The sequence below is a fragment of the Clavelina lepadiformis genome, chromosome 7 (genome assembly GCF_947623445.1).
Source record: "Clavelina lepadiformis chromosome 7, kaClaLepa1.1, whole genome shotgun sequence".
Classification (NCBI taxonomy): Eukaryota; Metazoa; Chordata; class Ascidiacea; order Aplousobranchia; family Clavelinidae; genus Clavelina; species Clavelina lepadiformis.
Window position 1 is genome coordinate 4,078,237 of NC_135246.1, and position 13,126 is coordinate 4,091,362.

Consider the following 13,126-nt stretch of genomic DNA (forward strand, 5'->3'; position numbering starts at 1 on the left):
TTTACCTATGTCAGAAAGGTTTCTATAAAAGAATCTCTTGAATGAATGGTTTGTAAAACCACAGATTATACGCGTTACAACTTACTGTACAAGATAATGTTAACAATATTTTTGCCAAGCTTTTCGCTTCGGGGTGACGACGAGTGTGTATTAAAGCGGCAGATAAACTTCAATGGTCATTTAAGACAAGAATCAGTGGCGAAAATCTGTCCAAAATATTTATTGAAGAGGACAGATTCGAAAGTGCAAAAATAAAAGAGTGATGAGATAAACAACTTTGCTGTGCTTCGTTTAATCCCAAGACCGAAATAATCTAAACCGCGTAATTAGAATTGTAAAACTTTGTTCTAAAACAAAGTTCAAACATTTGTTTGACTTTGTTGCCCAGACTTTCAAATTGCCTTAAACATGAAAATTGTGGACAATTTTTAATGTTTTTTACGCTGCTACCTCTGGTTTGGTGACATTTTTCTTTTGTGGATGTAGGGTGTAGGCTATTTATATACATTCCCAATAGGAGAAAAAAAATGTAACTGCTTACAAAAAACTCAAATTTTTCTCATTGCGAGCATTGTATTTGCTATAAAAAGTAATTGCTTCATCGCAGTCAGAAAATTGGCTGACTATGCTGCGCCAAGTCAGCGAAGTTTCTTTTCTTGTCAACTTACAAACGATTGACAACAACTTTGGCTACTGAGTCATATTGAAATGGTTGTACCCCAATAACCATGTGTAATTATATCACTATCTCATTTAAACGCATAAAAGTTCCTCTATCCTTTTTTTCACAGTACACCTGAAGAAGCAAGCTTATGCTTGCGAAAGCTCATGTCGAAAAATATAAAGTTAATCGTAAGAGTGCCAAACTATATCCTGTTTTTATTTTACTTTTTTATTTTAAAGTGATTGTCTACATAAAAATCCCACTCTATGGGCCATACCTTCGATGAAACAATTGCGATTATTTATTTTTGTTTATAACCAAAAATTTCATCCGGTTACATATTTTAGATATCTGTGATCTCAGACTGCATTGGCTGGCTTTAATCATGCAAACGCAATTAATTTGCTAACTTATTTCAAGTAACATGTATTGACATAAATCGTAATTCTCAACATGTTTCGACTTTCAAATCTTATCCGACGTGAGAAATATTTGGGGGTAAGGAAGAAAGGAATTACATTGCGGCCCCTCCAACAAAAATATTGGGGGTACATACCCCACCGCCCCAGGATTTCCGCCCATGACAAGAACTCAGCAAATTACTTCGAGTTTATGCTTACAATATAAACTTAATGGTGATATAACGTATACTTTGCTAAATACATCGATTTTCACAAGTTGCTTAACTTTGAACATTTTGTTTGATATGTCGCTCTTCCCGTCGCTCGTAGTCGCTCTTCCCCGGAATTAGTTAGAAAATTCCACGTGAAAAAATTAAGAAAAGCCTTTTCAAAAAAGTTTATCATAACTTCGCGACACTTCAGTACACACAGGCCCTGTGTATAATAGAATTAAAAGAGAGAAATTTATTCGTAACAGTTTTAAAAATACACAACTGAATAACACTGTGTCATTGACAAAGATTTCAAGAATTAGAGGTTGAAAAAGGTATTTCGGCGGGTGAAGAATATTATACCGCATTTCTTGTTGAAGTCTGTATATCTTGCGCTAGGTTTTTGGTGTTTTATTTTTGGGAGCACTTGTTTTGCTTCACTGTTGTGGTAGACTGGTATAGCCGAAGAACTTGTGCGGACGAAAACAATTTTTTTGTTTCAAAGTTTTGCCTCTTCTGATTTGTTGATCGTTAATCTTTGGAAACAGGAAAGTTTTGTACCGGTTGAGCTCGCCTGCCACTTGATTAGATCGAAAGAGATGCATCCGACTCACACCCGGATAGTTATTACTAATGATCGAGTATAGGCTATACACTAATAACTAATAAGCTGCCTAGACTTTGTGCCTGTAGTGCCTTCTTAATGGTAGCGACAAGTAAGACGCTACAGTTTGTTGTCTTAAACGTATATTTTCATTACGAAACTAACCTCTGATGTTTCGGTATAGCTGAAATCTCGCGGATTCCTTATTAATAGCTTAATTTTGCGGCAAAATGTATTTTGCAAACTTATAAACTTGCGAAGGAGTGTCTACGGTGCAGTAAACACGCTTAAAAATATAAAACGAACACAATTTTACTGTTACGCAATTGTTTTAGGGTGTAGGTGATTAAAAAACCCAAATTTTGCTCATTGCGAGCATTAATTGTTTTGACGTGAAGTCAACATAATTTTTACTTATAGCTAGGGGAAACCAGTGTAATTTGGACCCCTGTGTAAATCGGACCAAGGCTGATTTCAGACTAATCGCGGTAGGTGACGTCACAAACATCACGCGACATGGAAGACGTCAGCAAGAAAATGTGGCAGCAGTTGTGTTTGGTCTCGTTTCTTTTGTGGTCTAGTTACGAAAACGCAAGTAAACTATTAGGGGTGCTTGATCTTATTTTAGGTCATGCGTCATTTCAATATAATCGGAGGCTAGAGGCAGGTAGGAAAATAATTTAAACGTTTCGAGACAACTAAAACATTCGCAGATACTGTACCATGACAGTATTAGACTGTCAGTTTAAAATTTTAGTGAAGAGCCTGAAAGAAATTTCAGCTTAGATTTGTGTAAAATGGACCGCAATAAAACGTGTAATTTGGACCCCCCCCCCTAAATTACACGTAGAGGCAGATAACATTACCTGTTTTCTTAGGATATTAAACTTTCATTTTGTGATCCTTCTGATCTTGAACTTAGTACAAACATGACCACAAGAGCTGAGCGTAAGAGCAAAGGAGTGTATGGAAAGTGGGATGAAGAAGCGATGCGACATGCAATAGGGGCTGTAAGAGATGGCACAATGGGTATAAAAAAAGCAGCCGAACAGTTTCATGTCCCCAAAACGACTCTTCTAAGAAGTAGGGTTACCATATTTTCGTGGCCTAAAATCCGGACACTCTTTAGTGCCCACTAGCGGTTTTTAAAATGAACACATTGTCTGTCAACATGACGTCACACTAGCAATGCTTTGCCTATCCATTGTATACCGGAGTGGATTTTGAACATAGTGTCGTCATTCACTAGGCTTTTGGGCCATCTCTGATTTGACCTCTGGTCAGGCATACTATATTTTTGTGCTTAAAGAACGAGAAGCTTCAGAGCAACGAGCCTTATCAGACAAATGTGGTTCATATTTTACTAGGAGTATGAAACTATTTTGGATTCCTATCGTCAGTGACAACTAAAGTAGTAAGACAACAAGAATAACTAAAATAATGCATTTTACTTGGAAACAAAACAATGTTCAAGCATTTGTAAATTTACATAATCGTCCAATCATACTTTTCTGTAGACAATACTTTCTTCAAGAAGTCTTTATTCGACTTTAATTTCTCATAAAAATCACAGCAGGAAACGTCCGTGTTAATTTCGCAGGTGATAAGGGCTTACAAATTCAAATGTTTTTTTACAGAAGGAAATGCTAACAAGTACCGGTACGAAATAAGTTCTTTCAATAACCTAACTGTAAAAAGATCACCTTCTCCTTCTAGCCTATTATTACTGAAATAGCAAATGCGCTAACAATCAACTCACTACTGGACCAATTACCCGCTAGAATGACGTAACAATAACTTTCACATTTAACACAAAGAAACAAGAACACGCATCGAGCATTGTTCTTCAGCAAGTTGGCTAAACAGACCTATCACAGTGTGCTAATATTCGTGTAGTGTGGGGCAATGCTGGCTCACTAAATGCCAAAGCGGGACTTTTGGTTGACTAACCGGGACGCCGGGACAAAGCCTTAAAAAGCGGGACTGTCCCGGCTAAAACGGGACGTATGGTAAGCCTACTAAGAAGACTGAAAAAGAAGAACAAGATTGCTCTTGGCAGCCGCAAGATGTTAGGAAGATCTACTGACCTCCCGGAAGAGATTTAAAACCAATTGGCAAAGCATATTGAAGATATGGAAGCCAGGTTTTATGGCTTGACATTGATGGACCTTCAAAAGCTTGCATTCCAAATTGCAGAAGCTAATAACATTTCTACTAGATTCAACAAAGAAAAGAAAATTGCTGGCTATGATTGGGTGAAAGGATTTCTGAAAAGGCATCCAGAAATATCTCTTCGATCCCCGGAGGCAACATCACTAGCGAGAGCATCCGGATTTAACAAACCACAGATAGCTAAGTTTTTTGAACTCATTCATGACATTTATGAAAAGAACAACTTAACTGCTGCCAGAATTTATAATATGGACGAATCTGGGATAAACGTTGTTCAGAAATTGTCAAAAGTTTTAGCTAAGAAGGGGAAACATGAAGTTGGCTCGATAACTAGTCAAGAGCGAGGACAAAATGTGACGGTTATTTGCTGCATGAGTGCAGCAGGAAATTTTGTCCCACCAGGCTTCATCTTTCCACGAGTGCGTATGAAGGAAGAGTTGAAGGATGGAGCTCCTCCAGGAAGCATGTTCACTTGTCAAGTGAGTCATGTTTAATTGTCTAGCAATCCTACCAGGCAAAACCCATCTTTTCTATGTTGATGCTATGTGTGCCGACATTGAATCTATGTAGGACTGTCAAAATGGTGGTTGTTACCACTGGGATGCTAAAGATGTCAAATTTTATAGCCTGCACTATTTACGTTTGCTAGTGTTTTCAAATGTTTCAACCAATTGGGCTATAAATTAATTAAACTATGCTCATACTGACAATTTGTTATTTGTAAAAATTGGTTTTATTATCACTGTATGGTGCATAAATTTGGCTTTGCTTTACAAAATGTTAGTCTCTCTATGCTCAATAGTTCGTAATAAATTTTGAACCTTTTTTCAGAAAAAGGGATGGATGAACAACGACATATTCTTGGAATGGATAAAACACTTCAGCCAGCATGCAAAGCCTAGCCAAGAAGAGAGGGTCCTGCTGATCTTAGATGGACATAAAAGCCACACGCACAATATCGAAGCTTTAGAGTTGGCATCAAAAAGTGGTGTTATTATGCTTTCATTACCACCACACACCAGTCATCGGATGCAGCCATTAGATTTAACTTTTTTCAAACCACTGAAGACCTATTATTATCAACAAATTGAGCAGTGGCTGCGTGCAAATCCTGGACGAGCAGTCTCTGCGTTTCAAATTTGTCGTTTGTTTGGTCTTGCATACGGAAAAGCTGCAAATGTTAGCTGTGCGGTGAATGGATTTCGAAAGGCCGGAATTTATCCAGTTAATATGCTGGTCTTTAATGACGGTGATTTTGCTGCTGCTGATGTCACAGATCAACCCGATCCAGCTGAGAATTCAGATGATCTAATCGCCACCACAAGCTCAGCTCTAGTGGAAAATGCAAGCTCAACTGTAGTTAACACCACTCCTGCTTGCATCAACAAAACAGCTGAAACCAGCAATCTAGTTTCTGACATGCAAGCCAGCCCTGTAGGCTTACTCTCATCCATTTCTTATTCTGAGGAAAAAAAAAGTGTTGTAACTGTCACAGATATCAGCCCTCTACCAAAGCGAATCCGATCTATGAATCCTGGTACCAAACGGCGAAAATCTTCACGCGCCACAATTTTGACAAGTTCTCCTCATAAAAACACTCTGAATAAAAGAGACAGTGATGTGACAAAAAGAGGCGGTGCACAAAAAACGAAACAGAAGAGAGGAAGGAAAACAGAGAACAAACAGAATTCCATCTGCCTGGTGTGTGGAGATTCTGCAGATGAAGACTGGATTCAATGCAAAAACTGCAAGGAATGGGCCCATGAAGAATGTGCTGATATTAGTGATTCCAAGTATTATTACTGCGACAACTGTTCGTAAATGTGTGTTTCTGTTTTTGCATGGGTTGTTCTATTTTTGTGAGTTATCGATGGTTCCAGATTGCACAATCACACATTGTGTAAATTGGACCCCTCATTTGAAAAAATTAAAATTGACTATTTACCAGCAGTGTCATTGAATTAGAAACTTATACAGTGAAGTTAGGTGCTATCCGAATGAAATTGAATATTAAGTTGTATGTTTTGTTCAAAAATGGAAGGGGTCCATTTTACACAACAGTTATGTAAATTGGACCCTTAGCATGAAAAAATTTAATTTGGTAGTGCACCTCCAGTTTAAATTATTTAAGCCCGATACTTCGTTATGTTGTACCTTTCATGTATGTGAATAAACAAGTGAAGTTTGGAAGAAATCGACCAAGGACTTTCGTTATTATCAAAGATTTTGCTTAAGGGGTCCAAATTACACTGGTTTCCCCTACTGAGTTTTTCATGTTAGCCTGAAACCTACCCTTAAGTAAGCCCAATGACAATTTTAGGTTTCGCATCGTAGTAGAGCAGTAACTTAGTAATAGTAGTAAAAATAGGAAGGCAAGTAGGAATTATGTCTATTTTTTATCTGTCTACCAAAAAAAGATTGCCAGGTAGAATAGCCGTTATTCAAGACCTCTATCACACAGTTAAACCCTGGAGACCATTTTGGTGAAAAAAAGAAAATGCAGTAATATTGTAAGTTACCTTGTCTTATTTCAAGGAAGTAAGCACGGTAGAAATTCACGCCCAGAACCTACGTATTTGGTTTCAGCAGCATGTTAACACCTGTACAGTAATTTCGATAAAGAAGTGACTAATTCCTCTAATTTTAGATGATTTCCAGACCGCATAACAATTGTGCAGATAGGATAATGGGATGATAGATATGCAATAGAGAATCCTACCTATGACAAGCCATACTGGAAAAAAAGTGAAAATCGTTATGTGTAAGGTATTGGGTTGGTCAGGTGGAACAAAAAAAGCCTAATCGCGGGTGATTACGCATTGAAAAGAGTGAAGTGTGACAGGTTGAGATGAATTAATGGTTGAAGTGGACGGAAACATAACATATACTAAAGACAAAAGAGTTTGTTGTGCAAGTTTCCGAATGTCGTGCGCACATGTGCTGCACTTTCCACAATCGATTATATAGTTCCAACCTATTTAGCCTAAATTTAGTCTGCAAGTAGACCTTCATCGCAGCTGCCAGCCTTCGCAGACTAAAACGTTTTCGACCACTTTGGCCAAAACCGATTCCAGCCGATCATTCCTCGCGTATTAGCCTGTTTTTGTCCCACTTGGTCAACTCAGTAACTTACACCTATCGCCATGGTTGCCATGCCTATCGTCCTTCGTTTAAGGACGTCAAACAAATAAATTTTAACGAGTAGCAAAATCATTGTCTGTGTCGTCGTAAAGTTGATGAGGGACGAAGCGGTATGGGTATGTTTAGTAGGACTGCCTAAATGTTTTCAAAATCAGCAACATGGAAACAGACATAATTTTTAATGCATATTATACAAATACGTAAGAACTCGATGACACTATAAGCTCCAAAGCTGAACGTTTTTAGCAAAACAAAAGACACGTACATACGAGCGACAAATCCACAACACACTTGGATAAATGTTACTTGAGTTAATCACGGGCAAACAGATTGGCAAGCATACGTCAGAAAAAGCGAGCTGTCAGTGTAAAGAAATTATTCGAAGACACAGCAAACAGCATTGTTGCTTGATTTTCTCTGTTCTTGCAAATTAAAGAAATATAACGAATACATAACTTTAAAGAAGTAATGAGATTGTTTAAGCATCACCGTCACCAAATTAATACAACACAACTCATTTAAGTTGGGAAATCTATTCACAGAAAAATCCATGTTGTTATTAAGGTGAAGGCGATACCACTACAGTATTGTGGGATAAAGTTAAATGAGAAATACAAAACATAAAAATCACAGTAAAAAAATGTGAACGTTTGTAGCAAATGTCAATCGCTGTGATATTGTGAAATATAAATAACAACACAGTAAGCAATGCCACTATTTGTGAAAGAGCAGTTGAAGTATTACAAAATACATGATAGCTTCAAAGTATTAATTGCTTGTATAATATATATGTTTTCAGAACCAGTTGTGTACAACAGCAACATTTATGAGATCAATGGAAGCATGCAGGCTTTACAAAAAGTAATTGACAAACAAAAGCTAAAGACACAAGTTCAAAATACTATAAAATCCATTGGCATTGTAAACGTTGAAAAATATACTTCAAAGCAAATGGTGTCCAACTGCACTATTGTTAATGTTGACATAAATTAATGGCATTTGTGTTAGCTAGAATATCTTTGACGATGGCAGTAATTAAAAAAAAATGGACACACCAACAGATCAAACTTCGTGATAACGCTAACAATTGTGAAACTGCATTGAAATAGGCAGATTATTACCAACGTCACCTAACCACCAAAAAATAACACTAAAGTTAACATTATCATACAATAAAATGGGGCAAAAACTATTACTACATATCTCGTTCATTTAAGATAAATTGACTGACACTTACACCTAAGCTAAAGAAAGCATCAAAGTATCCCATAGTTATATTTGCATAATCTTGCAACACTAATCACTTATAATCTGGTATACTTGCATGAAAACACTTAAAAATCTCTGATAAATAGCATGAGCATACATGCCACAGTATGAATCTATCTTATCTCATGTAATGGATATGTAAAATGAAGGAACATTGAAGAAAATCCATAATTATGTTGTGATGATTATGGTGAAAAATAGCGTTGGCAATATTAAAGGAAACATCAACGTAAGTTGTGTCGCTAGACCATTAAACTTCCGTGTTTAAATAACCTCATTAAATTCTGGAACATTTTCATAAATGTTTATCAAAAAGTAACCATAAAATTTGAAAGGTGAATCTATAAAGGATATAGGCAAGACTCACATATGAGGTTTCTTACTTTGACTTATACTCATTAGGATTCCAGACCTACAGTATTTATGGAGACGCAGGACCTACTGGTAAGCTCGTGCAATAAAGCAGCAGTGAAGATTGGTGCAAAACAGAAACAATATAAATGTACATATACGACAGATTGTACAACAAAAAAACTGAACCTTAAACATTTAATTACATAACGCTGCAGGAAATATTAAAAGCATTGCAGCATGCGCAGTGTCTGGCTTCACGAAATTCATTTGGAGGAATTAAATCCAAATCTTCGTCATCTGAGACTTCATCCAGCTGAAAGCCATCTTTAGCAAGTTGTCTTGATAATTGTTTGTTGACTTGACGGGCCGTAAAAGCGTGTTTATTTGACAAGAATATTTCATCTTCACTGAAAGAAAAGTTTCAATAATGACAAGTTTTTCTAAAGAGTTGTCTTTTTCACTCGCAAGTAAAATGCTAAAGTTAAAAATACTACCGGTAGCTTTTCCTTGATACCCACTTCCGTACTCCAAAATTTATGCAGCTGGTAGAGAAATACGAAGTTTTTCATCAGTCATTTCGCAAAACTATTTTCTACATATCCCAGTTACTTTTTGCATCATACAATTACAAATTTTTATTTTGTACCTATTATGCAGGTACAAACCGAGCAGTATCTGACATGAAATATTTTTTGGAATGGACAGCAAGCAAAAATTTTATGTTTCCCTTCCAACTGTGCGAGTTTTGACATAAGCAAATATATTAACTCTAATAACCTATAATATATTTGTATACATTATAAACATACGACTTTGTTACGACAAACTTACTTTTAGCATTTCACTTGCACTTCAAAGCCTTGCACTAACCATCTAGTATATAAGTAATTTATGTAAATGCACTCTAAATTACCATATTATGTTATCATTTGAATTCACAGGCTATATCATTTTTTTCACTCCTAATTTTAGTTCTTTTTGACATATTTTGATATTCAAAAACATATTTCTTACATGGTGAGTCTTTTTGAAACAAATAAGATAGACAGTGGGTTTAAAATTAGTGGCTAGAGAACCAAACTGGAAAATATGTGAATCAGGTTCAATGCTCAGTGGCGTGCTGTTGTTATAATTCCATTGGGCAAGGCAATAACAACGCTTGTTGTTGTTCAGAAATCTTAGAAATCTATTTAAAATTCAGACAAGACCATAAAAAAACTAAAAAACAAATTACAAATGTATTCATTGAATAATGTACACAGACGATGTTAAGCTGTGCAAAGACTTTTCTCAGTTTGAAGAAAAATTTTCCATTACCATACTGTAGTAAAACTGGTACACATTTTTCAGGTATAAAAATTTAAAATAAAACATGCCCACGAAAAATCTATTAGGTGGTGCTTATATTACACCATAGAAAAAGGATCAAAATAAAAAATACTGGAATAAAGCCGTAAAAGATATAAGAACTCACTGCTTTCATAAATTATTCAGGGTATTTGGTGATAGTATTCTGTGTTTTATATAAAAACCTGCCCCTGTGAGGTTCCAGAACAATGTTTATAACAAATTATTGTGTTCTTGACAAAGCACCCGAGTGAAACCATTTTTACTGTTACTATAATGCACATCTGCATTGTCCAGAATTTTTTTAGCATTTACAATTTCGCTTCAACAATTGGGTCTTTGTTGTGATTGGTGATAATGGGTTTCTCTAATGGGAGTTGAATAGTGGATTAATGCCCCAAAACACAATATCAATGCCATTTAAATAGCACCAACAGATAGTTTTTATAAACAAAAAGACCACATTTGAAAACTTCATATACATAGTCTCAAAACAAATATCTAAAATCGTTAAATCAACTTCCTTCACAGATATCAAACCGAGGTCAGTAATGACAATAATTGAATTCCAGTGATGATGACTATTTAAAACATTAATTCGTACCTGTCGGACTCCAACTCAACCAAAGGAGAGTTATCTAATTTTTGGTATCCACTTGACTTGGGAATTTGTAGTCTGAATTAAAATCACAAGTTGATATAATTACAAGAATATGTACCAGATGTAAAACAAAAACATAATTCTAATTTCTAACTCATGAAATGCAACTTACTACAAAATCAGTGGGTGACACAATTTTGACTTGCGAACCAAGGATTGAAAAGCACTGCATTAGAATTTTACAAAGACCTTACGTTAATGGACGTACCTTGCAACAGACATTAATGATGTCTTCTTTGGTGCATTTGTTATGACCATTGAACTACCATTTCCGACTGGACTTTTTCTCATTTTATCTCGCTGCTTCTGTAGTTTCAACTGTAAGCTTGATGGTGTATATCTTTAGAACAAAATTCTACTGTACAGTATATGGATATATACATCAGATAGCAAGCAAGCGAAAACATGTAAATTAAAGCTTGCTAGTAAATCTCCCTAACCAATGCTTTACTCACTTGACATTAAGTGGCTGGGATTCTGTCGGTGGGTCATTCTAAAAAAATAGTTATGTACATAGTTTTCAACAGTGTAAAGTAGATAGTGTTTAAATGGTTTTCAAAAACCACGAGCTTACTAATAGTAATTAAAATCCAGACAAATACATAATTTTATTAAAAATAATTAATTAGTTTCGAACATATTTTTGCCCTTCGTCAGAGTAAATGTTCAAATAAGTACTTAATTCAAGATTGGTAAAAATGAATATGTGAAAGTGAAAATCAAATTCTAAACTGTGTAAGAGCTTCATTCAGAAGTACTTGCAAATATAAAAAATCAAGCAGGTAAACAGATAAAAGTTTTGTGTGGTAATGTAATAGACAGGATACAAAAATGTGCCCGACTGGAATGCGAACTAACAATACGAGAACAACACAATACCACGATACGAGGTGCACAGTAAAACCTTTGAGTCTCCAGATAATAGATTAAACAGGTCGATTTACGGAACTCAGGGTAGAGGTCCAATAAATTGTTAAATGAAAAAAGGTGTCGTTTTCAAAAACCTGCTTATTTAATAGGGTTTTAACTGTCTATTTAAAGGAGCTTCCTGAATTTTACACTTTTAATCGCCTCCTCAAACACACCGGTAGGTTTACAGAAAGAAAAATTGTGCAGAAAAATCTGCATTGTGGTGGGTTTACAATTACTTGCAGAAAAATTTCAGCTTATCGTTTTAAATTGATTCTGCCTAAAACTTGAAAGCAATTCTTGGTAACATACGACTGACATGCTTTCATATTCATAATTTTCTAAATTTGGACCACTTTAGTCTGATCTCTTACTTCTGACCTAACTTGGTGAGGTAAGTTTCTTCTAGTTTAACTCGAAAGTTCTTTGAGGCAATCAAGCTCCACAGACATGACAAGGCTGTAGTCTTTAGAAGAAAGAATGAAGTAATGGAAACAATTTCGCATTGATCATTATACAGCCTTTTATATATGTTTGACAGCGCCAGTAATACGTCATGTTTATGCATATCACTGTTATGCAACAATAACAATTGAACTTTAAAAACTAATCAACCATTGCCTTTTTACTTCTTGTACCAGAAAATACATAAAATTATATTACTTTGTAACTCTTAAAACCTTACAGTCAAGCCTCATGTCAAAAAGATTGCTTTCAGTTAACAAGTTACCAACAAGTTGCACAGTTGTTTCTTAGATTAGGGTAATCCTCAACTTACGGTAAAAAACACGTTGGAATTAGTTAAAGTTAGGCGACTATGGCTATATTATACCAAAAAATACTAAAAGTAGAAAAAATCAAGTACCAGATAACCAACTGTGTGCACCATTTAAGGACAAATTTAAGTAAATGCTATATAATGAATAACCAACTTAAATGTTGCAAATAAATATATAATGAATATAATACACAACCAACTGGAAAGTATGACAGTTATTGATAAGAACTCATGCATGCATCAGATGCAAACATGCACTGAAGCCTCAGTTCTTTGATTGTTATAAATTAGGGTTAAAGCAACAGTTCTTTTTCGTTTCTTTATATATTATAAATCAGTGTAAAGATAAAAAAGTTTGGCATGCGCATTGATGTCTTGCGTGCAGATGCCACACTTTCCACTATGGGCAATGGGCTAGTATAGTTGTAAGTTCTATTATAAGCACAAAAATAGTAACACACCTTGTCAGTGATTGAGTCATAAACTTTACCACTCATCCTTGCTATGACTGATACTAAAATAGCTGAACAAATTAAATCACAGGTATAGGCTATTAAGCCTATAAACGCAGCATAACTACGATTTCAGTTCTTCTAAAACAGATGACAAAAATT

General features: G+C 35.5%; 1 protein-coding gene across 2 annotated transcripts; it reads right to left on the bottom strand.

Annotated features, from left to right (window-relative positions):
- Positions 1-7,356: 7,356 nt before the first annotated feature.
- Positions 7,357-13,126, bottom strand: LOC143465538 (protein FAM219A-like). Of its 2 annotated transcripts, none has more exons than XM_076963885.1 (5): positions 12,974-13,126; positions 11,281-11,318; positions 11,034-11,165; positions 10,769-10,840; positions 7,357-9,224 (listed from the first exon to the last, which is right to left on the bottom strand). In XM_076963885.1, the coding sequence occupies exons 1-5, from the start codon at positions 13,007-13,009 to the stop codon at positions 9,017-9,019; spliced, it is 486 nt and encodes a 161-aa protein (XP_076820000.1). In that variant the 5' UTR covers positions 13,010-13,126; the 3' UTR covers positions 7,357-9,016. The 2 variants fall into 2 exon arrangements, with proteins under 2 accessions (XP_076820000.1, XP_076820001.1); XM_076963886.1 differs by lacking the exon at positions 7,357-9,224 and adding an exon at positions 9,231-9,690.